Consider the following 25,021-nt stretch of genomic DNA (forward strand, 5'->3'; position numbering starts at 1 on the left):
AAAGAATATCCGTTATTATGGGCTAATATCTGAAGGACCCACTGAAAAATGACTGGGCTTGTTGTTTGACTTTCCTAAACAAGGATTATTTGGAGGAAAAAAGATAAACTATAAATCATTTCCTTGACAAATATGTCAAGTAAATATGCTGCTTACAATAGTAATTTGGAATATACTGGACAATGTTGTTTAGCAAGGTTATAAAAGGCAATTAGCCTTGTTAATTTGGGATTTTGGCTTTCTTAAGTTTCCTTTAAAAAGGAGGAGGTGCTATGCTATGCTTTTTTCAGTGACATAGTAAGTATGAAAATTAGTAAATTTCTGTACTCTTGCTTTTTGGTTAGCTTTTCCAGGAATTCCTAAACTTATTGTTTTATTAAGGAGTAATAGTTAAAAGTACATGCATACAATTATTTAATATGACTAATTGTGTTTTTCCTTTTATCTTGCAGCAACGCACCTCTTGCTTTTTCCTCCAAAGTATGTTATATTAAGTTTCGTGAAGCATCGAGTGTTGGTGTGGCCCAGCATCTCACTAACACGGTTTTTATTGACAGAGCTTTGATAGTTGTGCCCTGCGCAGAAGGTTGGTATTTTAGGCATTCTTCTGTAATGTTGGTCTTTGTTGTGTCTGCTAATTGTTTTAAGCTTTTCATGTAAGGAGGTGGTGCTCTGTTGTTGTTTTATTTTATTTTATTGCTTTTTGAAAAAAAAGTCTTGAAATAAAATTGAAAATTGAATGGGGAAACCCAAATATATATTTTTAATTGAAATTCAGCATTAGAAAAAAGATAGTTGATTTAAGTTAGGGTAATTCAATTTTCCATAGTTACTACATATTTTGAGGGAAAATGAGATAAAATAATTCCCTTCAATATGGCTTGCATTGGCAAGCTTGTTCTCACACAGAGTTCTCACTGAAGTCAATGGAGTGCTAAAAAGATTAGGCAATTTTCTGGTACCAATAATGTTGCAGTTTGGATCTTAAATGTATCACTTTTGGTGTGGTGGGTGGTGGTTTTTTTCCTTTTGTTTTTCTAAGATACTGATTATTTTTCTTTTAGATTGAACCCCAATTTTGTCTTGTAGACATGATATATGCATTTGGCCATTTTAGATTCATCTGATCTAAAATATTTAGCATTCATGATGATAATTACTGTTTGAATATAAATGTTTACCTGCTAGTTTAATTAAAAGAATTCAATTTTCCTTTCTTGTTAACTGTGGAGAATACTACTTCGTGTGCCATAAAAAGGCTTTCTTATGTATACTGGTACTCCTTTTTGGTTTAGATATCTCTTTAAACATGCAGTGATCTGTACAGAATGCTTGCAGCATAAATATTTTTAAATCTCTTGATAAAATAAAATTCTTGGTGAATACTAAATTTACAAGTGTTCCTTTAGCTAGCTTTGAGGCCATACTTTTACAGATGCATTGAATACAAGCTATTTCTTATTGTTAGTATGATATCCCACATCTGAGTACAATTGTATAAAACATGGCCCTACAGTAGGTGTATCACTTGAGTTAGGCAAAGCCCCATTGACTTCATTGTGATCGTTGTGGAACTGAGCATCTGCCCATCTGGTTCTGGACTTTTTGCCTCTTGGACTGAAACATTCCAGCTGGTGGAGGGAACTTAACTTCACTTTGAACATGGTAGCTGTTTTGCCATGAACAGCAATATTTAGAACCATTGAACTACAACCTGCAGCAAGTCCAGAAATACCTCCTTTTAACATAACTTTTTTAACTGCAAGAGTCAGGTTTTGGTTCAAAAAATACTCTTGACTTCATGGAGTTTGTTAACAGTGGTCCCAGAGTACCATTTTTGGCATGTTTGTCACATTGTGATCTGGATAGTATGACATTAGTGCTGCTGAAGTAATGGCCTGGGATGTTCTGACAAGTCTCCAAAATTTCATAGACTCTATAAGTACTTTCACTAAAGGCTATATTGACCTACAGTATACGGCCTATGCTTGTAGCCTTTTTAATAGGGGCATATGGCACATATATTTGTCTTCGTGAAGCCTACATTTTTAGTTGCTTTTATGCCTTGTTTTGGGGGCTTTTTAGTTTTATTTTTTAACTTGTTCTTAAACCACAAAGAGGATATTGCTGTATCTACTTGAAGCTGTGTAGAGGCTAATGGGACCAGATTCCTTATTATTGAAAAATTGCCCCTAAATAATTCACTACGTATTATTCAGGATCTTAGTTTTACCTTTCATCGAAAAGACCTTAACACTGGTTCAGTACTGCCAGAGAGGGAAGATTGCCACCTAATGAATGAACAACACTTCCTGGTGTTTTTCTTGTGATGAGATCACTGCCTGACGTGATATGGCAACAGGCAGGTAAAGATATATTTTCCCGTGTCTCTTGATGATAGGCAGCGAATGGAAGGAGAAAAAAATCAAAGTTCTGACAAATCTTGTTCCAACGCAATTTGTAGCAGGCTTATTAGGCATTTCTGAGAGAATGTATTATAGAAAAATTGTCATTGTTCAAAATCATTCTGGACCCCAGAGGTTTATGCGTAATTAGGTGAACAAGTGATTGGGTTGTGAGGTAAAATTTTTTTTTAATGCCGGAATGCTGTTTCCATGTAACTTCCTAACAGATAAAAAGATGTGAATTTATACAGGTTTAACTTTTCTGAGGAATGTATTGTGTGGAACAAGTATGGCTTTGGAGACCACAGCGCAATATTTTTGATTGTATCGTATGATGGAGTCAGTGGAGTGTATCACAGGCTTTAGAAGTAGTGATGGCTATATTCTGCTGGGAGGTAAAATTACATCCTTGGCCAACGGTGCCAGTAATAAAACATTTCATGCGCCGATTTGAGCATAGAGGAGAGGTAAAATGGAATTCTGAAAACTTGGTTTTAAAAACCAGAACAAAATCTGAAAATTGGAGCGTATTTAAACAGTGGTAATTCAAGGGAGTATGAGGGAATGACTACACAATGAAAACAATGTTAATTTTTTGACATTTAATAAACAATTTAACAAAAATGTAATTGTAAGTGAAGTAACATTATTGAACTGTCAAAATATGATTTTTTTGTGTGTCTATTGGTAGGTTTTTCTTTAAACATTATACTTAGAGAACACAAAGGTTGAAAGATAAACAAAGATGCCACCCTAATCATTCTAAATTTTATGTCCACATTATCTGGTAGATGGATTTTGACTATTAATTTGGTTTTGTATGTTTTCTCTGTGTGATATTTGTGCATTATTAGATGACTAGACTGGCCAAGGCAGACCTGTTACACTTGCCTGAGTTAGGCATTGTTTGCCATGCCACTAAACCTGCCGCCAAGTGAAACCTTCATGGGGGAAATGAGATCGAAGTCTGGCCTGCTGAAGATGGACGCCCTGTCTCTGTTTTTATTTTATTTTGCTTTCTTTCCTTTGTTTCTTTTATTTTTATTTTTATTTTATTTTGTCCCTTTTTTGTTTTGTTCTGTTAAATCTCTTTCCCTTGTACTTGTGAACTGGTACTTCAGTTCTGTAAAAATGGTGTTTTGTAAAGGGTTCATTCACAGTGTTACATTTTGAAGTTGACCTGAAGCTGCTTATGAATGGTGGATGGTATACACAGAATTTAGAATATGATTAATTTTTATGCTGTGAATTAGGGATAAATTTGAATCTAAATTCAACAGGTTAACACGTTGTGTCAGAAGACAGGAACAGTGAAAAATATATCTGCTTTAAGATACATTCTTTCATATGTTATGCTTTATGAGTTTTTCTTGGCAAAGGACAGTTGAAACTTACTTCTGGAGAAATTAACTTTACAAAGTAATGATCTTTTTCTGCTATTTTTTCTCTTCTCAGCAGAGTAGTTTTGTTTTAGGTTGCATGGTCTGTTTAAAAGAAGGCTTACTATTTATGTATCATACAAAGAGTTTAAATTAATTATTTCTGAAATTGAACTTTCATGAATATTGAATGTCATAAAATACTTGTTTGCTTCTGATGAAACCTTGCTCCAGTGAAGTCAGTGGCAGTAAGATTTCATCCTTTTGTTTTTGTAATTTTCAGAAAAAAACTGTTTACCACTCATAAGTAGAAACGCAGCCTGAGGTTTTGGTTCAAATGTGTTATGTGAGGCACACTGTCCTTTAACACTGTTACTTGTGGGAAGATTGAATCAATTCTCTGTGTGTGTGTGTATGTATGTGTATATTGCACTTTGACATGCTCCAGTGGTGGTTATTTCAAGAAAAGAATTTAAAAAAAAAAAAAAAGAAAGAAAAAAAGTGTCTTCTCTGTCATCTCACAGTCTCAGAAGCCCTGGCAGTTCATGCTGGAGTGATTGAGAAGGTTCTCATGCCTAAATGATGTTCTTGCTTCTTGTGAAATGGAAGCCCTGAAACAGAAGTGGTGGACCAGGTGGTGTGTCTAGTTTTCAGGGCATTGCTCTTCCCAGCCAGCTCCATTGGGATCAGTTGGTTTCACTCTGGTAACACACCAGGCTGTGCACTGCAGCTGAGAAGAGCTTTGCTTTGTGACCTCTGAGTCTAGCTGTGACAGCTAAGGTAATTGATAGTAGATGTAATCTCTTCAATCATCACTGCTGCAAAATCCAATAGGAATAATGAACTGGATCACACAGAAATTATTTTTCTTGTAAGTGTGCATTTTCCATTTAAAATAGCAGGAAAATAACAATTCCTTTAATTATGTTTAGAGCAGATGTGAACTCTTAAGTATTTTTAAAACAAGAAAACTTATTGCAGGAGCAGTTTTGCAGGGGGAGGATTAAGCATGTAGTTTCAGTACAAAGAGTAGGAAATTAATTTCTTGTGAGCACTTGGAGGGGGATAAAAATACTGTGATTAGTACATGCTTAATGCAGATACTTCTACTCAGCATTTAGCAAAATGGATTCTGGTATGGCCTAGGTTGACTAGGGCTCTTCAGCGCTATGATGATACAAAAAAGTAACAAGCGTAACTGGTATTTAATATAACTGTACATTTCCTAAGGAGCGTAAGGTGTCTCTAGGCAGTGCAGAGCTAATCTACATCTGCTTCCAGATTCCTTTGCAAAGTGAAGAATCAATAAGTAAAAGATCATAGAATCTGTAATTTACTAAACACAAGAAGTTCTAAGAAATCTTTCTGAGGATGTGGTATAGATGTGGCATATTTATTTTTGTCTGTTTCCCTCATTAGAAAATACATATCTTTATCTTATTTCCATTCAGCTTTTAAATACCATTAGCTTAAAAAAAGAAACAATTATTCTTAACCTAAAGTGTCCTAATTTGTTGTGTCATAACCCACATGTTTTGTGGTATATTTGAGGGCCTGTATTCCTTTTAGAAATAAATTAATGGAGATAAAACTTAAAGCCTGTAACTGTTGAGCTTATTTGGCCTCACATATTAATTTGCTTTTCAAAATTGTCTAAAAACAGCGAAGTAAATGGGCAAGATGTTTCAGGGTTTCTTTTTTTTCCCCCCCACAACAGTTTGTTTTCTATAGAATTGTTTAAAAAGTTTGACCTGGAGAAGGATCTTTTGAACAGTCAGTATCTTTTAATATACAGGCAAATTTTCAGAGTTCTGTCTGTAGAGATAGACCCTTTCTCACTCTTGAATAAAATAAATGAGTTTTTGTTTGTGGCATGGAACTGACCAACTAGATTTTGTATTTAAAATTAAACACTACATTGTTGAAGGACCAACGTATTATGGAAAGAATGCTGCTAACTTTACAATTTAGATGTGCATGTTATTCATACTTTGAACTGCTGTAACAGTGCACTTAAGTGAAATTGTTCAGTGGATTCCTTGAGCAACATTTGAGCAAATGAATAAATCCAATTATTTCAGTAAGACGACCCATATACTTTACATTTAGGATTGTATTTAAGTACCTTTCTGAACTTGACTCGTCTGTTTAGTTATGTGCCTAACAGTTCCTATTTAAAAGGGCTAAATGCCTAAGCATCTCTTACGTTTATCTGGTTAAGTGTATATTTAATCGGCTGTATGTAAGCACATACTTAAATTAGGCATATACTTATGTATGTTACTGACCAGGGATCTAAATTGGAATGCAGACACACCACTCTAAGGGGCCATTTCTGCCATTTTATTTACTTCAGCCATGTCTGATGCTGTAGAAACCTGCATGAGCATCCAGTTAATTGCGAGGTTCAGGATAAGGTTAAGGTCTGTTAAGTAGTCATTTGAAAACGCTTAAGTATTTTGATTTTTGGAAGAACTAATACATAATTCTATGCCTAATTTACATGCACAGCTGCTGGAACTGTGTATTCGAAAGCCTGTTAGTTAGCTACATATTAGGCAGGATGTGCAGGAAAGTACCTGATTCTCATGAGCAGTCAGGCAAATCGGGTACACCTCTCATTGCATGCCTGACTTCAAAATGAGGTCTGTAAAGACTGCTGAACATTGTGATGATGACTCAGATTCATGCATGTTTTTTTTAAAAAGCCCTGGAAGTCATTACTGCACAGTTAATTCTTAAGTGCTAATTATTTTCCTATTTCTCTCCTTTAGATAGCAAAATCAAGTGGTTTGTTACATGTTAAGGAGCAAGGTGCCTCAAAATTTGACATAAATAAAATAAATGTAAATAGGAAGCATGAGAAAAAAATGGGTACTGTTACTTTATCTTTTCTATTCCACCCATGCTACATATAAATTAAGTTTCATTTAGATTTGTTTTGTCCTTTGGTCATATCCAACTGCAACCCAGTCCTTGCTGCAGATCTGTAGAACAGGTTTGCAATACTTTTTTCTTCTTATTTTTTTAAAGTACTATGTTTTCCTGTGGGGTCTGTTGGCTCTCATATAGCTAAAACTGCATAGTGTTTTGAAACTTATCTCATACTTTGCTTTTTTTGATAAGAATATTTATACATTAATTTTTAAATCCAGAAGCTAAGGGTTTTGTAATTAAAACGTACACAGTTTGAACCAAAGCAGTAAAAGCCACTGGCATGGTATTTGTATATACCTTGACTTTTAAAACAATGTTTAAAGAAAAGCATTTACTTTATTATAAAGTGCATGGGGTAATACCAAAGGGCTCAGCTGGATAGCCATATACAGTTATGCCAGTAATTTTGAATAGATTATAGATACCTAGTGTAATTAGAACTTCTTTCTGTAGTTTTTCAATTTAGTGTTTAGTTTAATGGTTGTACCAGTTTAAATTACTTTGCATTTCAAATTTATGTATGTTTAATTGTGATCATAATTGTTTAACTTTTAAATCTTTTGGTTGTTGAAGATTTTTTGGAGATCATTTAGCAGTCTGTGGTTAACATTGAATGAAACCTGCATTTAATTCTGATTAGCTATTACTTAAACTTTTAGCATGACATAATCTCATTGAAATAGTAGGACATACATATTTTGGGAAAATATAGCTGGCTTAGCTTATCAGTTATGATTTTCTTCAATCTCAGTAAATGTAAAGCTAATTTATCAAAGTTTCAGGTAAACTGAGGTGACCTAGAATGTAAGACATACAAACCTAAATTTTTTTCTGCCTTCCCTTCCTCCACCTCCAACTTCACTTGTAGTATGTGTTTGTGGAGTCACAGTAGTTCAGTAGTTTTTATTTTGGGGTTTTTTTTATTTTTACATCCAAAATAGGTAGCACCAGAGGAATTAAAAAAACCCACAAATTTCAGTTAGCACATACTTTGTTTTTTCTTTCTTTCTTTTTTTTTTTTTTTTTTTTTTACTGATTTGGTTATTTGCCATATCTGGGGATTAAACTTTAAAAAATGTTCTTCTTTTCTGTATCTGATGTTCTGTGTGCTATTAGTGATGCAGCCAACACGAACGGTTGTCATGTGTAAAACAACTTTCGATCACCGTGAAATCACCGCCCTGGGAAAGCGTCCATGCTTGATATCGTTTGGTTCATGAACATTAAGTTTCCAGTACAGGTGACCCATAGCTCAAAGTGTTAAATAATTGTATACATTATTCAGTTTTTAAAATAATAATCCATTAATGAGATTGCTAGTCTTGCAAGTTTTGCTCACTTTTGTTTTTCCTAGTAGAGCAGGGTAAAAGGAAAAACTTAAGTTCTTATTTGTTTCTTTGTAAGGATCTGGTAGATAGATTCATTGTTGTTTATTACATTTTTAAATGCAAGGGTAATTGTAAAATCATAGAAAGAGTAACATCTGTGTAGTGTTCCAACTCTGTGTAACACTTTCATTTGCTCTTCAGGTAAGATCCCAGATGAAGCTAAAGCCCTTTCTCTATTGGCGCCTGCTCCTACTATGACAAGCCTGATGCCTGGTGCAGGGTTGCTTCCCATACCTACACCAACCCCTTTGACTACCGTAAGTAAAACTCAGTTGCTGTTTGGTTTCCGGTTTCCTCTACACTCAGTAGCTTTATTCTGAGAGCAAGAGCCTGTTCAGTGAACGAGAATGATCTGATCCATGGATTTTGTCCTCTTGTGTGCTACATCAGTGAGAGTTTAGCTGTGGTGCCTCTTTTGAGGGTAGGTCACAAGATATCCGTGTGCTGCCTTTCCTGGGTGTTTCTTACAGATTATTATTTTGTGAAATAGTGGGTAAATACCGATTTTGCTTATGTCCATTTTAATTGTCTTTCCCTAGACCCATGAATTTGGTCCAGTGACAGTGCTATCCACGTCGTAAAAATGTGTTAAAACACGAGAGTTACATTGACACAGTTCTTCAGAATATTAAAATGCTGCATTAGGGTGTTTTTACTTGATATCTCAACAATAGGCCTTTTGACCGTTTGCCTAACAATGTTTTCACTACAAAAAGCATAGGACCTAGATGCTGCTACTTCTTCTCAGTTCCTCCCTTTTGCCTCTGTAAGCCTTTCTCGACATCAGCAAACTGCTGTGACCTAGTCAGGGAAAATTTCAAGTTACAACAGAGTAGTTTTCTCTTTTGTTACATAAGAAGGAAAATACTAGTGCCTTGTTGAGAATTTCTCACACTTGTTAGAAAATTTGTTTGCTGGAAAGGCAGTTGCTTTTTAGGTGGAGAAAATAAAATTCAAATCAGGAACTCAGCAGACCAATTTAGTAGTGATTTTTAAGTGACTTTTTTTGTAACGTTCCCCAGGAGGTATTTCAATACCCAGTTCCAAAAATGAGAGCTGTATTGTCCTCATTCTCTAGGAGGTGACTGAGCTTGGAGGGAAAGATTTAGAATTCATATCCTTCGCATTTCAACCTTTAATTAGGTAATTAACCTTTCCTTATGTGATGTGTTTGTCCAGAAGGTACCTTTTCTGTCGCTCTGAACTGGTATGTATTACTGAACAAATTGGCCCTGGGCACTGCAAATTCCCTTTTTCCCTTGCGGAGCAAGGGCTCAGCAGTTCCTCGTGTACTCCTAATACATCTTGTGGCAAAAAAATTAGAATATTAGCAGTATCTGAAGGCATCTTACGCAATTTGATTGACTGTAAGCATTAGAAATTCAAGCCTGTATGTTTTCAGGTTGATATACTGCATCCCTGGCCAGACCTCTCTGATAAGGTGTTAACTGATAGTCAACAGAAAATCTTAGCTATAGAAGGTTATTTATGGGTAGTTTTTTATTCTTTGAAAAAAGTGCTCAGCTGGAACCTTGAAGTTTAAAGTATTGTGGGTATTTGTTAGATTTATTTTTACAGAAATGCACAAGGCAGGCAAGTATTAATAGGTGAAGTATCTCCCACCAGTGCTTGCTTGCAAAACATACTCTATTTTTGTGTTTTCCAGCTCGGTGTTTCACTTGGCACGTTGGGGGCTATACCAGCAGCAGCACTGGACCCTAACATTACGGCACTGGGAGAAATACCACAGCCACCAATTATGGGGAATGTGGATCCATCCAAAATTGATGAAATCAGGAGAACAGTATATGTTGGAAACTTGAATTCCCAGGTAGCTTTTTTTGCATAATGGAAATGCTAATGGAAGGTGTAGAATTGGAATTGATGAATTCTAATCTTACATGTTAAGAGTTTTCGTTGATTGATGACAGTAGGAAGTTAAAAAAAAAAAAAAAATCTGTTGTTTACTAGTGATATTTCAAATTTTGAATGCTCCTGTGCCAGTCAGATCAGACCGGACTGTGGAATTCATTTTGGCAGGACACCAGAGCAATCACACTGTAGCTGAATTCAAGAAACATACTTCTGATTGTGTGTATTGTTCAAATGTCCACTTGGGTTGTGTTAGCTGAGCAATGCCTTAGAAGTCATGAGATCATGGTAGCTGTCCCCCACAACACTGTGCAGTTGCTTAAGTACAGTAAAACGGAATGATGTGTCCTAGTGGAAGTTGCAAAATTAGCGTAAATAGCCTTGAGTTTCTATAACAGGAAAGCAGAAATTGTCGGTCAGAAATTTGTTTTTTCAGCAATTGATTGAATTAATTGAAAAACGATTTGCTTTTGACTGGCAATATAAGTATTTTATTTTGGCTTTTTTTGACTACCAAAGTATCTAATGGAGTGTAAAAGTACTGTTGATCATGATTAAATAAAACAAGCTACTAGAAAAACAGATAAAAGCTAAGTCTTGTAATATTGTTTGGATTTTTTTTTTAATTGATCAAAAATCACAGTCAACAGCTTGGACACACGTGTGTAAGGAAATTCATCACCAGCTATTTCAAATGAGTTGCCTGAAAAAGTGCAAAATCTTCTGCAAATTTTTTTTTAACGTAGATGTAGGACTTTAGGGCTTGCGGTTGTACTATTTTAAATTGTAATATATTCTTTAGATTAATGGAAGAAAAAATATCTTGTCTGTCTTAGTGTAACATTACCAAATTCATGTCACCTGTGTAATAATGAGATCTTTCCAAAATCCGTAGCTCTTTGATTACCTGATACATTGGATAAGTGGTTTTCATGATGTATTTTACTTCAGCTGAACTCTTCAACTCTTTCTAGACTACAACAGCAGATCAGCTGCTTGAATTCTTTAAGCAAGTTGGAGAAGTCAAGTTTGTACGAATGGCAGGTGATGAGACACAACCAACACGATTTGCTTTTGTGGAATTTGCAGACCAAAATTCTGTACCTCGAGCTCTTGCCTTTAATGGAGTTATGTTTGGAGACAGGCCACTGAAGTAAGAAATTAATTATCCATATGACTGTTAAATGAGAGATTTCTTTGTATCCTCATACATTTATGACTCCGATGTGCAGGAAACTGCTGTGATGAGTATTCTTTCAATGTAAAGACTTACTGTTAGCAAATGAACAGTTTTATAAACTCCAATTTCAAGCTTGGGCATAACTTTCTCTAAGAAGAAAATGGATGGCACTGAGTAAAATATATTTTAAAATATATTTAATCTTGAGGCAGTGGAAGCTATAATAGTGAAAGAATCTGCAGAGACCTTAGTACTAACTAAGCTTTCTATATGATGTGTATGTAATTACTATGCCTTAATGTAGAGATTTGATCTGCCATAGAGAAATAGATTCCTAGACTTCTACTAGAAAATACATTAACACAGAAATACTGTGCTGCATTTATTTAAAAGTGGTAAGATTTGAAAGCAATAAAAGACATTTCAGATACTTAGAACAGATGAGTGTTAGGACAAATCTGTAGTTTTGCTGAGCTTTGAAGTTTTTAGTCGTACATGGAAGTTGAGGTCTTTTGCTGTCTTAGTTGTTTTTCATTTTCCCTTTTCAAGTGTTTGGGAGTTAAAGGTTTTATTTTCCCTGAATTTAGAATAAATCACTCCAATAACGCAATAGTGAAGCCTCCTGAAATGACACCACAAGCTGCTGCCAAGGAACTGGAAGAAGTGATGAAGAGAGTAAGGGAAGCCCAGTCTTTTATATCTGCTGCTATTGAGCCAGGTAGGTGTATTACGTTCTTTACCTAACAGACACATTCTGTGTGTACTTTGGCACATGCTCTTAAGAGCATTTTCAAACACAAAGGGTACTCAAAGATGAACAATATGTGTGTGGAAAAAAAAGAAAATAATCAAAATTGTGTTCATGCAACACAGCAGTGGAATGAACCTAACTTTTTATTTCATCATGTCTTATTTTCAGATACATGCTCGCTGAATGTTTTAAAAAATAAGAGTTAATACTAACTTAATACTTAGTGTTGGTGCTTTTTAATTTCAAAGTACTTGCAAACTTTTAAAAGGAAATGCTTTATATTTTGTTTGTTCTCCTCTAGCACCCATTAATACCATAACTTCATGATCAGAAGGAGCTAGCATGGTTCTGAAAGCAATAATATTATGCTTTCCTTATCTGCAGCAGGTTAATTTTGTTCCTGAGCTAGCATGAAGAAGAGCATAGCACAAGACTGTGCATCCTCATAGCTAATGGGATCAGAGAATGAATCAGGTTCCCTGATCCCTGTTAACGAGAATGAATCAGGTTCCCTGATCCCTGTTATTACTGAAATGCCATGTCAAGGAGGCAGGTGTTGGTGCACTGAGAGGTTAGACAGACATTTCAGTGCTGATTTATGCTGACTTAAACTGATTGCAAAACCACAGCATAAAAAAATTCTCAACTTGTTAAGCTTGCAGTTGAGATCCTCCTTTCTCTTTGATCAGTGAGATTTTGTCACTCTTCTCTCTTAACAAACCCAGCTATTGTCTTAGGTATGTTAGATAGTGTGGAGTCTTGAGAGGTTTTTTTTGGGGGGGTGGGTGACTATTTTCTGTTGTTTTTTAGGGTTGGAAGAAAAATAGTTCTAACATTTCCTCAAGGTTTAGCAGTCTTTTAGAGTCTGAACCAAAGTCTGGTGATGTCACTGTTAAGGTTTCTGACTTCCTGGCCTTTGGATCAAACTTTTCACGTGTTCTCTCCATCCCTTCCTCCCACAGAAGAATGTGTGAGGAATAAAATTTCAATATTTGTACAATGGTTGAAATATCTAAAAGTATAGGAAGTACTAATTATTATTTACATTTTATGCTTGTTTTCAAAATTACGCCCTCTAAATTTAATCTATTCTTCTCAGGTTATCTGAAAAAAAAAAAAAAGAAAGTAATTATATTAAGTAATAGACCAAGAGGAGAACATGTTGTGATCTTGTGCATTGTGGCAGCAACATAAATCCCATTCCTAATAGAGCTAGCTGTTTATAATTATCTGGTTTATGTGTACTGCTGCAGGATGGCTGCACTCAACGAGTATGTGCAATGACTTTCTTGGATGTTTCTGAAGGATATTTGCAAAGAAGGAAGATGTGCAAAGAGTAGGCCCCTTGCACTATATGTGGTACATTCCACTTGTGCCAGATTGTTAACTGGGATCTTTAAATGTTCTGAGCTTACACTGCAAAGTGGTTTTTTCCTCTCAGAGTCTGGAAAGAGCAGTGAAAGAAAAGGCGGTCGATCTCGTTCCCATTCTCGTTCAGAATCCAGGTCTAGCTCAAAATCGCGATCTAGAAGGAAAAGATCACACTCAAAACACAGGTAGGTGTGTTTTTTATTTTGAACTAAGAGATCATACTCGGGTTTTTGGAGTGATGGTAGTTACTGAGATTTCTTACTAAGTTATAAGACAAGTATCACCATAGAGAAGATTACTTACACTGAGCAGATCAGAATAACCAGGAACTTTGTCTCTGAACAGATACTCTTTCCCTCAAAATGGTAAATGTTTTCAGGATTACTTCAGTTAAGACACTCTAGAAGGCACTTCTTGTGCCATGTAGCGTAACCATTTCTATGGTTTCCTGGTACATTTTGTGCCATGTAGCATACTATAATTTTGTGACCTGTATTTTAAAAAGAAACAGTTGCCTGTATTTTGTGGATTGAACATGTAGTTCACGGTTAACACCCTAAGCGGATAGGCTGGCTGGTTTTGCTAGTAGAAGGTTCCTGATGTCCTGAACTTCTAAACATCCCATTCACAAATGCAATGTTTTATTTCCTGTACTGTAAATATAAAGCTAAGTTTTTTAAAAGCAGAAGAAAAAGGCTTTAGGGGCGGTTTTTCAGCCTACAAATTTTGTTTGCTTTGCTAAATCTGTTCAGTTCTGAAACAGGCTTTGGAATATGGGAGGAAACGAAATTACAGGATCACCCATAAAGTATACCCATTAAGATTTTTTCCAACAATGAGACAGTTTCGCTATATGAGACTTAAAAATGCCTCCTGAAATGATTCAGATTCTTTAAATATCAGGAATGTCTTCTGAGCATTTCTGTAATCAATTTAAAGATATTTGGCTACATTAAGTATAAAAAAAATATTCAGAAAGTATTTGATAGCTTCTATTTTAAAAAGGTTAGTGGTGTCAGTGTTGCAACAAACAGCTCTGTTGCATCCTTTCATGTCTTTTAACAAGGCAACTAGAATTCTTTCAGATGCCGAAAAGCTGGCCAGAGGGAGTTAGCAATTACACTACCAAACAAATATGATAAAAGTGCAGGCTTCAGTTTTGCAGTAGCAAGACACCACAGTACATGGTATCTAATAGCATCAAAATATTAGGTACCTTTTTAATGAAAGAAGAATCATTTGGTCAGTTCCTTAACTGCTTGTTTCTCTCTTGTTTCACTAACTCAGGACATAACTGAAAATTAATCTGTTTTGTGTAACACTGCAGTAATCTCAGTACTGTTTTGTAGTGACACAAACCAAATTGATTTTTAGAAGATAAACTTGCATTTTTTTACTTGTGGAAAACCTTTTTTTACTTGTGCTTTAAACAACGGTTGATAGTTACACTTTGTTTTGCTTGTGTTTTTTAAATGATTTACCACTGCTGCTGTCAGTTTTGAGAACATGCTAAAAAAAGGCCAGTCTGATCTGTTGAGGCAACTTCATTCTGAAGAATAAACTATCCTTGCCACTTCCCTGTTTTACTCTTTTATAGAACACTTAAATCATTTTCATCTCTCTGATACAAAATTTATTCAAGGTCTTACTTTGACTCAAATGTAATTAATTTGTTAGTTTGTATTTCCACACTGATAAGCGGAGCAAAGCGGTAGGTAGAAATTGGTTACCTCTTGTCTCCTCTTGGCATATATTATTCTGTGTGTCTTGAGTGGCAGAAGATAGGTAGAGCTGGTATTTTTGTACTTCCCTGTTTTTCATGATTTATTCAGTAATATACATGGCCTTTCTGACTTCGGTAAGTTAAATTTCAGACAAAGAATCCAATGATGTGGTTTTTTGAAACCTAATGTTCAAATTCAGCTTTTTATTTTTGCTTTCCTAGGGAGCATGATCTTCCAAAAATAAGGAATATTTTGGGAAAAAAACCCAGTAATTTTAGAAAGTCTTATTTTCTTCATCAAATGTGCAACTATACTGTATATGTTTTTATTATTGGAAGACTTTAATTGCATTTTTATCAGAGCATCTGCGCATTATTTGCATTCTGTATTTATTATGTAGTAAATGCTCATTCCTTTCCTTGAGCATTCTTATAATTGAAATCCATGCTGACAAATCCTTTCAGCTGAAAAGGTAACTTGACTAAATGCTGAACCGTGGATAGTGGGGTGGTGGGGGTTTTTTGTTTCATTGTTTTTTTAAAGTTCATTTAAATTATAAGGCTGGAGAACAAAGCAAAAAGAGACCAGATAAAGTCATCCTTCTTCAGTGACCAAGACTGCAATAAATGTCATGGCCTGAAAGAAACAAAACGTAACTGATTATTTTTACAAGCTGATAGAAATTTCTATAGCAGATTTTATGCACTCTAATTTACTAAGCTATCCTGATATGATATGCATTTATATTTTCCAGAATGTTCATGGAGGTTATTATGAAACATGGGTATTACTTAACTGGTGCATTGTTTCAAAGGAGGGCATGTGCACCTGGTGAAGCATAAAAAATCAATATTTATAAAAATGTTGGTAGGCAGCATATTATTGAGGTGTAACTCTTTATATAATTTTATGTAGTGAGACAAGATTTAAGTTTTTTTTCCTTGTTGGTTGACCTGATTTTTATGAAATTTCAATATTAAAGTATTTTTCTTCTGGCATTATTTCTTTAGAAGTAGATCTGGCAACAGGTCACTCTCAAGACACAAGGATAGACGCAGATCCAGAAGTCCCCTGAAAAAACGGTCTAGATCTAGGGAAAGGCGGAAATCAAGAAGTCGCTCTCATTCTCGGTGAGTTCCGTTCCTAAAAAACATTACTGTTCTTCTTAGCACACAGTACAGAGTTTTTGAAAAAAATCTAACAAACCTTTTAGGTGATGGTAAAGGGTAGAATCTCTAAATGCTTTAGCCTGTCCCTAGGCTTTGTCTATAGGACAAAAGAATAGAAAGTATACTGCCTTTGGCTGGGATAGAGATAATTTTCTTCATAGTATCTCATACGGTGCCTTCGGGGGTTAAACCACCACACTGAGGTACCTAAAGGTTGATACCAAAGCCTAGGCTACTTTTATACTAACGTGCAAGCTGACTGAAAATAAGTAACTTTAATTGCCAGACTTTAACCAAGAGATTAGGAATGTTGTGTGTAGCCTGTGCAAGCCACAAAGAAGTGGACGATGCTTCTTTGATCCATATATGCTGAGAAGGTTGGATTCAGGCCGAACTTCAATCTGCATGCTGAGAACATGTATAAAATTCTTGTGCATGAGCTTTTATTGTCACCTTTGGCTAACTCATATGGGCCATACACTTCTGTGGGCACAAAACACGTGTGTGCTATGTGGCATATTTGCATTTCAGGACCTAATACATCTATATTTTACCTATATTAATTTTTAAGTCTGATCATGTAATTATTGAACTGTGAAATTCCAACAAGATAATAACATAATTTTCTGCAAGATGAAGTACTGAATGTTCACAAAACTGCCTATGAAAGTATCTTCATGAATAGAAGTCTTGGTACTTTCTTTCTGTTTCATCTCTGTAATTCCCTTGATTCATTTAAAGAAAGCTTCATACTTAGGTTGTGCAGTTGCCTCTTGTTTTTTGAGGGAAGAAGTTTTGTGGGAAGTAGAACTGCAGATCCGTGGACCTCGGTGGAAACAGGAATAGGCTATGTAGCTAGCTGGGCTTTATTGATGGATCTTTTTGATTCTCTTGCTGTTGTCTGGAGTTTCTTGAGATATCTGCTCACTGGAGGGGGCAAGTCTGGCGAAATCTCTGTGATAAATTAACTGGAAGGTACTTCTTGAGTCATTGTGAGGCTCTTCACTATTGCAGGGATTGCATGCTGTTTCATCTTTATGATCTTGCATTCCTTCTGTGAGACTTCTAAAGAAGTACTTGCCAAAACCTGATGGAAACCAAAATTCTCAGGTCACAGAGCATACAACAGAGTACTGTTTATTAGCAGTTAGTTGAGAAGAAGATACACCTAAACACTTACTCTGTTGAAGAATGGTGGGGGCTGTGCTTAAGACCTTTCATGTGTGAAGGAGTCTCTCTGAGAATCTTTAAAAATCCTAGAACCGGTACCCGTGCCAACAGAGCAGCTGCTGTCAGTCTGGTTCTCTTGTACATGTAAAGGCCTGCTAATCAACTTCTCCCCTTGTGCTTTCTCCTGTTTCTCTCTCTGAACGATTATTCATTTTCATGTGTCCTAGAGGCAGGTATAGGATTCATGTGTTTCTCTGCTAGAAAGGAAAGATGGAGTCTTGCAATTCCAAATAATCCTATACCAAAGTGTAATCTTCCAGCCAAAACTGTGATCTAATCAATTTTTCTTTGGCTTGATGACTAGAACATCAGTTGGAATTTTCCTCACTGTTGTTTTTATGAATCTATATCATTCTGTCTGCCCCAAAGAAGCGGACTTGTTCTGTTATCCTTGCTTCTGTTTTTACTGTGTTAACAATTTCTCAATAATTTTCAAATTCCTAATGACATTAGAGATAATTGAATTGCCTCGATTGAGTTTCAACCTTACGTTTGCCTTTTGAGGGAATTTGTTTGGTGAAATTTTATCCTTGTCTTTTTATTTTTCTGTATTAATTGTTGTTGGACTTCCAAGCAGTTACAGGATATCTGTATGAGAGAACACTGTAGAATAAAGACTTCTGTGAGTCAGCAGTTATTATTCATGTGGGGGTGGTTAATCTGCAGTCCATTTCACGTGGACACACTTTCAGTAAAGAGTGGATTTACAGATTGTAGAGTTTGTCACTCCAGACAAAATGTAGAAAATTCATGTACAATATATGTATAATAACGTAACTGTGAGGTGAAGACATAATCTTTCAAAGTGTAATAACGTCTGTCTGAAGATCATGGTTTGATTTGATTTTGGCCTCCCCTTCTCCAATTTGGTTTCCAAATTTTTCTCAGCTATACAACCTTTTGCTCATGCTGAATAGGAGTGGAAAATTAAAATACTGAATAATTACTATTTTTCAACAGAGATGCATACTTTATCTTGAGCAATTAATGTATGCTAAAGAGTTAGTTGTAATTTTAATTGGAAAGTTCAAAGATTAATTAATGGATTTGTGTTTGGCTTTTCACAGGGACAAGAAAAGAGACAAAGAAAAGGTCAAGGAAAAAGAAAAGGCCAAAGAAAAGGAGAAAGAGAGAGATCGAGACAAGGAGAAGGAGAGAGACCGAGACAAAGACAGGGAAAGAGAGCGAGATAAAGAGAGAAACAGAGAGAAGGACAGGGAGAGAGATAAAGAGCGAAACAAAGATCGAGAGAGAGTCAGAGACAAAGATAGGGACAGGGACAAGGACAAAGAGAAGGACAAAGATCGGGACAGGGAAAAGGAGAAAGATAAGGAGAAGGAAAGAGACAGGGAAGAGGTAGACCAAAACAAGGAAAAAGAAGATATTGAGAAAGAAGGAGAGAAGGACAGAGAGAAGGTTAAGGACAAGGAGGTAGATAAGGACAGAGGAGGGGACAAAGAGAGGGAAAAAGATGGGGATAAGGAGAAGGACCGAGAAAGAGAAAAAGAGAGAGATGATAAAAAGAAGAAAGATAAGAGATCCAGAACACCCCCAAGAAGCTATAGCTCCTCAAGAAGATCTCGTAGCTCCAGCAGGTTTGTTTTAGAATTTTTTCACACTTTTTTTGACTTGTCAGGTCAGTGAGCCACCATCCTACTTTTTATGTCAATATCACCATGTCTCTTACTAATTAAATTTGTATTATTTCTGTTTTGTAGATTTTCCTATAAAGTAAAATCTATTACAAAGAGTTCTCTATGATGCCTGATAGAACATAGTTTCTTGTTGGGTGGTTGGTGCTTGCCTTTCACATAACCATATAGTATAGTCCTAGAGAACAGTAAGTAGCTTGTTCTTGTGCCATTTCTCTGTGTTGGAGACATCCAAAAGTTCTGATAAAGTGACATCACACATTATCTTTGTCCCAATGAAAGTTTGAGTCACTGTTACATCATCCCTTGTTGCATCCTGTACAGTGTTGGTCTGTAGATCTTACGAACAGTTGGGTGATAGTACTTGCCACTCTTCAGCTGGATGGCTGAAGAGCAGGAAGCAAGCATGTCACTTGGCTGGCTAGCCATTCGGAAGGTGAATGTCTCTCAGTTGGAAGGTAAAGATATCTTGTTTACTGGGGCCAATACCTTCAAACATCTTCATCAGTGGCCTAGGTAGTGGGACAGAGTGCACCCTCAGCAAGTTTGCAGACAATACAGAACTAGGGAGAGCCTGATACACCAAAGGGGTGAACTGCCATTCAGAGAAACCTCGACAGACAGGAAGAATATGCTGACAGGCCTCATGGAGTTGAACAAAGAGAAAGGCCAAGTCCTACCACCTGAGCAGGAATAACTTTGTTGCACCAGTACAGCATGGGGGCTGACTGACTGGAAGGCTGGCTGGCAGAAAAGGACCTGGGAGTCCTTGCACCCAAGAAGGCCAGCAGTATGCTAAGCTGCATTAGGCAGAGTGTTGTGAGCAGGTCAAGGAAGGTGACTCTTTCCCTTTCCTCAGCACTGGTGAGACGACATCTGGAATCCTTTGTCCAGTTCTGGGCTCCTCACTACAAGAGACACACAGACATACTGGAGTGAGTCCTATGAAGGGCCATGAAACTGATAAAGGGCTTTAAGCATCCACCATAGAAGGAGAGACTGAGGAAACTGGGATTGTTTAGCCTGGAGAAGAGAAGGCTGAGGGGGCATCCTGTCAATGAATACCTCATGGGAGAGTGTGAAGAAGACCAGGCTAGACTTGCCAGTGGGTGCCAGTGACAGGCTTAAGAGGCAGTAGGCACATACTGATATCTGGGAAATAAAGGCTTTTTTCTGTTTAAATTGTGGGTTTTTTTCTGGGAAAACTGGAGTCAGTTACCCTGAGAGACTGTGGAGTCTCCATCAGTGGAGATACTAAAAATCTGACCAGATGTAGCCCTGAGTAACCTGCTCTAGTTCACCCTGCTTTAAGGTGGGGGAGGGAGAGGTTGGTCTCCAGAGGGCTCTTCCAACCTCAGTAATTCTGCTATTCTCTGAAAAGTAATTGTGAATAGGTTGGGCTACAGAGTCCCATTTATCTTGCATTTAGGGTTATCTGTTTGCTTTGGTGATTGATGTTGCCTAGTTGAAATGGTTACAAACCTTTCTGGAGAAGATTATCCAACAAACTGGCATTTCAGCTGCCTAGATTTACAGTGCAGCGCTGCGTTGGAACTGGTTTACATGACAAGTGTGAAGTATTGGACAAATAGTTGTCTTTTTGGAGAAGAGGTGGAGGTGAAATAGGACATACAGGACTTTCTAAGAACTAGGTGGTAACTGATCTTGCTTTACTGAGAGACAGCGTGCAGGTACTAGAAATCAGATGGCTATTTGTGCTTCCTAGCTGAAGGAAGAGACACAGACCAGAAGAAGAGGAGCATCTGGCCCTTTTTCCAACAGGGCTAGCAGAGGAGATGGGCAGGGAGTGTTAGTTCTGTGTATGATTGAAAGATACAGGGTCGCTATCAAAGTACTTAGACTTGTTTATTCTTAAATTTTGTGTATTAGTATTTCTTAAGAGCTTTGAAAAAACAGGTGCACAAAAATCTTTGTATAGACAAATGTAATCAAGATGGAAACAAATACTGTCAGACACAGTTGTAGTTTTGAAATAAGAAAAGCAGAAACTGAAAATTAGATTTGATGAATAAACAGTTTCTCGTTTGAACACAATTACTAAGGCACTTGGTTACTCACAGATTCGTGTGCTGGAAAGCAAAATAAAGGATGTACTCAGTGTATCCCATGTGGAGGTACTGTCAGAATAATACATCAATTTCCAGTATCCTCATTTGAAAAAAGGTGATGATAAATGTGAAGATGTTCAAAATGAGATGCATGTTAACTAGTGAACAGCTGATCAGTATTGTGTTATCTTCTCTGTGATTTTAAGGCCACTTTATATTTTTGTTTACCAAAGATGGAATCAAACTTAAGAGCTTGCTGAACAAAGTAGTTATGAAATTTTGTCCTGTGCAGCTTCAGGAGGTCACAGTAGATGATAGTGTCATGGCATCAATCCAGATAGTGATACTAGGCATATTTTAATATATAGCTTTTTAATTTATCTAATAACTGTTTATTTCTTGGCCTAAGTAGTGAAAATACGAATATTCGCACCTAATGGTGCGGATTGCAAAAGCTGGTATGCGTTAAGTGTATCTTTTGTGCCATATCTTGAAGTGCCTTCTCAATTAGTTTTTAGCTTCCCTGTTTTTTTCTAGTTCTTCATATCTGCTGTTCCTTCTCTATGAAGAGGTGATAGGAAAAAGTCATCTTACTTTCACAGAGATAGGTTCTACATTTACACTGAATGAAGCTTTACTGGCTCAATTTTTGCTTTATTTTGACATGTGCCTCAGTATGATTACAACCAGTAATCTCTCTTCTCCCAAGTAACTAGCAACAGAAGGAGAGGAGATGGCCTCAAGTTGTGCCAGGGGAGGTTTAGACTAGATATTAGGAAAAATCTCTTCACCGAGTGGTCAAACATTGGAACAGGCTGCCCAGGGAAGTGACGGAGTCACCATCACTGGAAGTGTTCAAAAAACGTGTAGACATGGCACTTCAGGATATGGTTTAGTGGGCTTGGTGGTGTTGGGTTGGTGGTTGGACTTCATGATCTTAAGGTCTTTTCCAACCTTAATGATTCTGTGATTCTTCTCCTGACTGAAAAAACTCTTATTTATAATGCGGTATTAGTGAATTCAGTGTGTTTCCATTGTTATCAGGTACAGGTACGAGCATATGAGCATAAACAAAAAACTAAAATCTGAAAGGGCACAACCTTTTTTTTCCCCACTTCCAGCTTCCTCTTCCCTGCCAAACTGAAACATGGGAGATTTTTGTTTTGCTTTGTACAGTTCACATATTGTTGGTGATATGTAATGTTAAATTCAGTGCTATTTACTTAGTTGTTGTGTCAGATCATTTTAAGAGCTTTCGGTTTTTATCTGGTTGCTGAGTTTATTATTTTTGTTCTTTGATGATCTTGAATTTCTTTGTCCTCTAGGGAAAGGCGTAAAAGGAAGAGTAGAAGTCCCTCCAAGTCTCCTAAAACATCCAAAACAGCAAAAAGAAAGTCTTCACGAACTCCTTCTCCAAGAAGGTCAGTTTGATGTAAACATAAAAGTTAATAAGCAGTAAAGGAGTAAGAATTTATAGTATTTTCATTCTTTTGCTGCCCTTGCACTAATCATCTCAGATGATTTCAGTTGGTCAGTATGATTCATTTTTAATTTAAAACCAAACCAAAAACCTTAATGGATTTGAGCTTTTGTATGCTTTTCAATGAGAGGTTTCAAATCTGTTAACAAGGCAAATTTGCTTCACATCAATAAAAGCCCTTCACTGGATACAGATTAATTAGGTTTTCTCTTTGCAAATACCATGCGTACTGAACACATGCATTCTCTAGCTCTCTTCAGTCCAAAAATCCCCTTGTCTTTCTGAAGGCTTTTGTTATGTTTTGCATGTTTTTTGGGAGAAACCACAGATGAGAGTTTAATTTGCAGTTAAATGGTTTGAAGGTTGTCGCTGTTGGATCAAATTCTGATTTGAATAAAAATTTTCTTAAAACAGAAACAAGAAAGAAAAAAAAAGAGAAAGAGATACAAATAATGAAAGAAGAGAAAGAGAACGCTCCACCTCGAAGAAAAAAAGTAGTAAAGAAAAAGAGGGAAAGGACAAAAGCACCCCTACTTTGAAGGTAAGCTGTGTGACCAAGTGATAAGCAGAGTGAAGTGGTGCTAGTGGAGCCATTATTGAAATTCCCTCTCTTTCTTTCTTTTCCTTCTCCCTCCTTTTTCTCTTGTTTTCCTTACCAAATTATTACTATTTGGGTTTAGCTTTTGCCAGTTGGAGACCTACAGTTGGTGTTAGTAGGCCAGTTTGATAAGTCTCCATGCTTGAACTTTACCGGACTTACAGGAGCTTGTATGAATAGGTTATGGAAACACTTTGGTTTTGTTTCTCTTTTCTGTTCTGTGCCATTATGTTAGGACTTGGGTGGCTGCCTATCTGCATGAACAGGCAGGAAGCAGACTGTAACTGAAGAGCAGTGTTCAGGGACAGCTTGGCTGTCGAGCTGAAGAAACTACTTTTTGAATAGACTTTCAATCTGCAGTTCAGCCTCTTCCTGGTTGCATTGGTCCTGGTCTGCATATTGGACTCTGCAGGAGTAAAGTTGAAGAGTTGGGGAAGAGTGGTGTGGGATTTTGACCTGCAAAATAGAATGTGGTGTGATTAAGAAAAGAAACATCTTCAAATTGCTTAATCTTAGACTTTGAAAAGCAACATGCCTTTGAAAAGTAGTTTATTATACTCAGAATTATTCAACTGTTATAAAACAGCTGGTTTAGGTGACTCTGTACACATGCTTAAGTAATTATCTCACCCAAGAACTCTCTTAAAATGCATCAGATACCTGACAAAAAATACAAAAGAAAAAAATACAGTCCTACTGTATGTAGAAAATACGGTGAAATCTTAATTTCTGGAGCTGTTTCTTGTAGGTTCCATGATGCTGCTTGTTCTCTTTTTTCTGAATATTGATGATAAAGACAGATCACTTTATAGCAATGATTTAAAATCATAGAATAGTGTGGGTTGGAAGGGACCTTTAAAGGTCAACAAGTCCAACACCCCTGCAATGAGCAGGGACAGCTTCAACTAGATGAGGTTGCTCAGAGCCCCGTCCAACCTGACCTTGAATGTTTCCAGGCATGAGGCATCCACCACCTCTGTGGGCAACCTGTGCCAGTGGTTCACCCACCCTCACTGTGAAAAATTTCTTCCTTAGATCTAGTCAAACTCTGCCCTCTTTTAGTTTAAAACTGTTACCCCTTGTCCTATTGCAACAGGCCCAGCTAAAAAGTTTGTCCCCATCTTTCTTAGAAGCCTGAAAGTACTGAAAGGCTGCAGTAAGGATGGATGACTGGTTGTTGAGAGTGCCTAACTTCAGCCAATTGAAAAGAAAGTTTAGTTTTGTTTTTTAAAGAAAAAGCAACTGACACCTCTATTCTAAAAAATCACTGAGACAAGATAGGCCTGTAAAAATTGAGACAGTAAAAACCCAAGAGTTGGCTGGAAGTCATATCCTGTAATGCTAAGAATATGATTTTTTGTAAAGTAATTTTATCTTTGGTAGGACAAAGATCACACTAAAGACGATCAAAGTTCAGAAACTGACAAGGAAGTAGACAACAGAGATACACAAAGAACAGATGAAGTCAGACTACAACAGAATGGGAACTGTCAACCAAATGAAGAAAACCTCGCAATTAAAATGGAAGAGGTTTAAAGCAAAGAATGGACCTCTGATTCAACCAAGGACTAAAATCCAAAGCTTTTTATTTTCCAGAATGAGGAAGAAAATGTCAAAGCAATCAACCTGAACGTGTTGATAGTACTAGTAGCTCTTCCAATTCTTGTGATAGCTTTGTGGTCTTCTTGCTGTAAAGCAAGAGAGCATGGACCAGTAGTTATACCATGAAAAAGCAGATACCATCAGAACTATTCATCTCCAAAAATCCATGCATTTCCATGATGGCTGTACTTATTTGTAAAATGATTTATGTTAA

General features: G+C 36.6%; 1 protein-coding gene across 1 annotated transcript in view; it reads left to right on the plus strand.

Annotated features, from left to right (window-relative positions):
- The window catches only part of SREK1 (splicing regulatory glutamic acid and lysine rich protein 1), a gene marked incomplete at both ends in the record, with an annotated part of 32,731 nt that extends 7,990 nt beyond the window's left edge, over positions 1 to 24,741 (plus strand). The window contains 11 exons of the mRNA XM_082013641.1: positions 453 to 586; positions 8,251 to 8,366; positions 9,776 to 9,940; positions 10,956 to 11,134; positions 11,749 to 11,879; positions 13,354 to 13,468; positions 16,018 to 16,137; positions 18,474 to 19,001; positions 22,453 to 22,548; positions 23,022 to 23,148; positions 24,589 to 24,741. Coding sequence (XP_081869767.1) covers positions 453 to 586; positions 8,251 to 8,366; positions 9,776 to 9,940; positions 10,956 to 11,134; positions 11,749 to 11,879; positions 13,354 to 13,468; positions 16,018 to 16,137; positions 18,474 to 19,001; positions 22,453 to 22,548; positions 23,022 to 23,148; positions 24,589 to 24,741 — 1,864 coding nt within the window. The remainder of the gene's footprint in view (positions 1 to 452; positions 587 to 8,250; positions 8,367 to 9,775; positions 9,941 to 10,955; positions 11,135 to 11,748; positions 11,880 to 13,353; positions 13,469 to 16,017; positions 16,138 to 18,473; positions 19,002 to 22,452; positions 22,549 to 23,021; positions 23,149 to 24,588) is intronic.
- Positions 24,742 to 25,021: the final 280 nt, after the last annotated feature.

This window comes from Phaethon aethereus (assembly GCF_964289735.1).
Source record: "Phaethon aethereus genome assembly, chromosome: Z".
Classification (NCBI taxonomy): Eukaryota; Metazoa; Chordata; class Aves; order Phaethontiformes; family Phaethontidae; genus Phaethon; species Phaethon aethereus.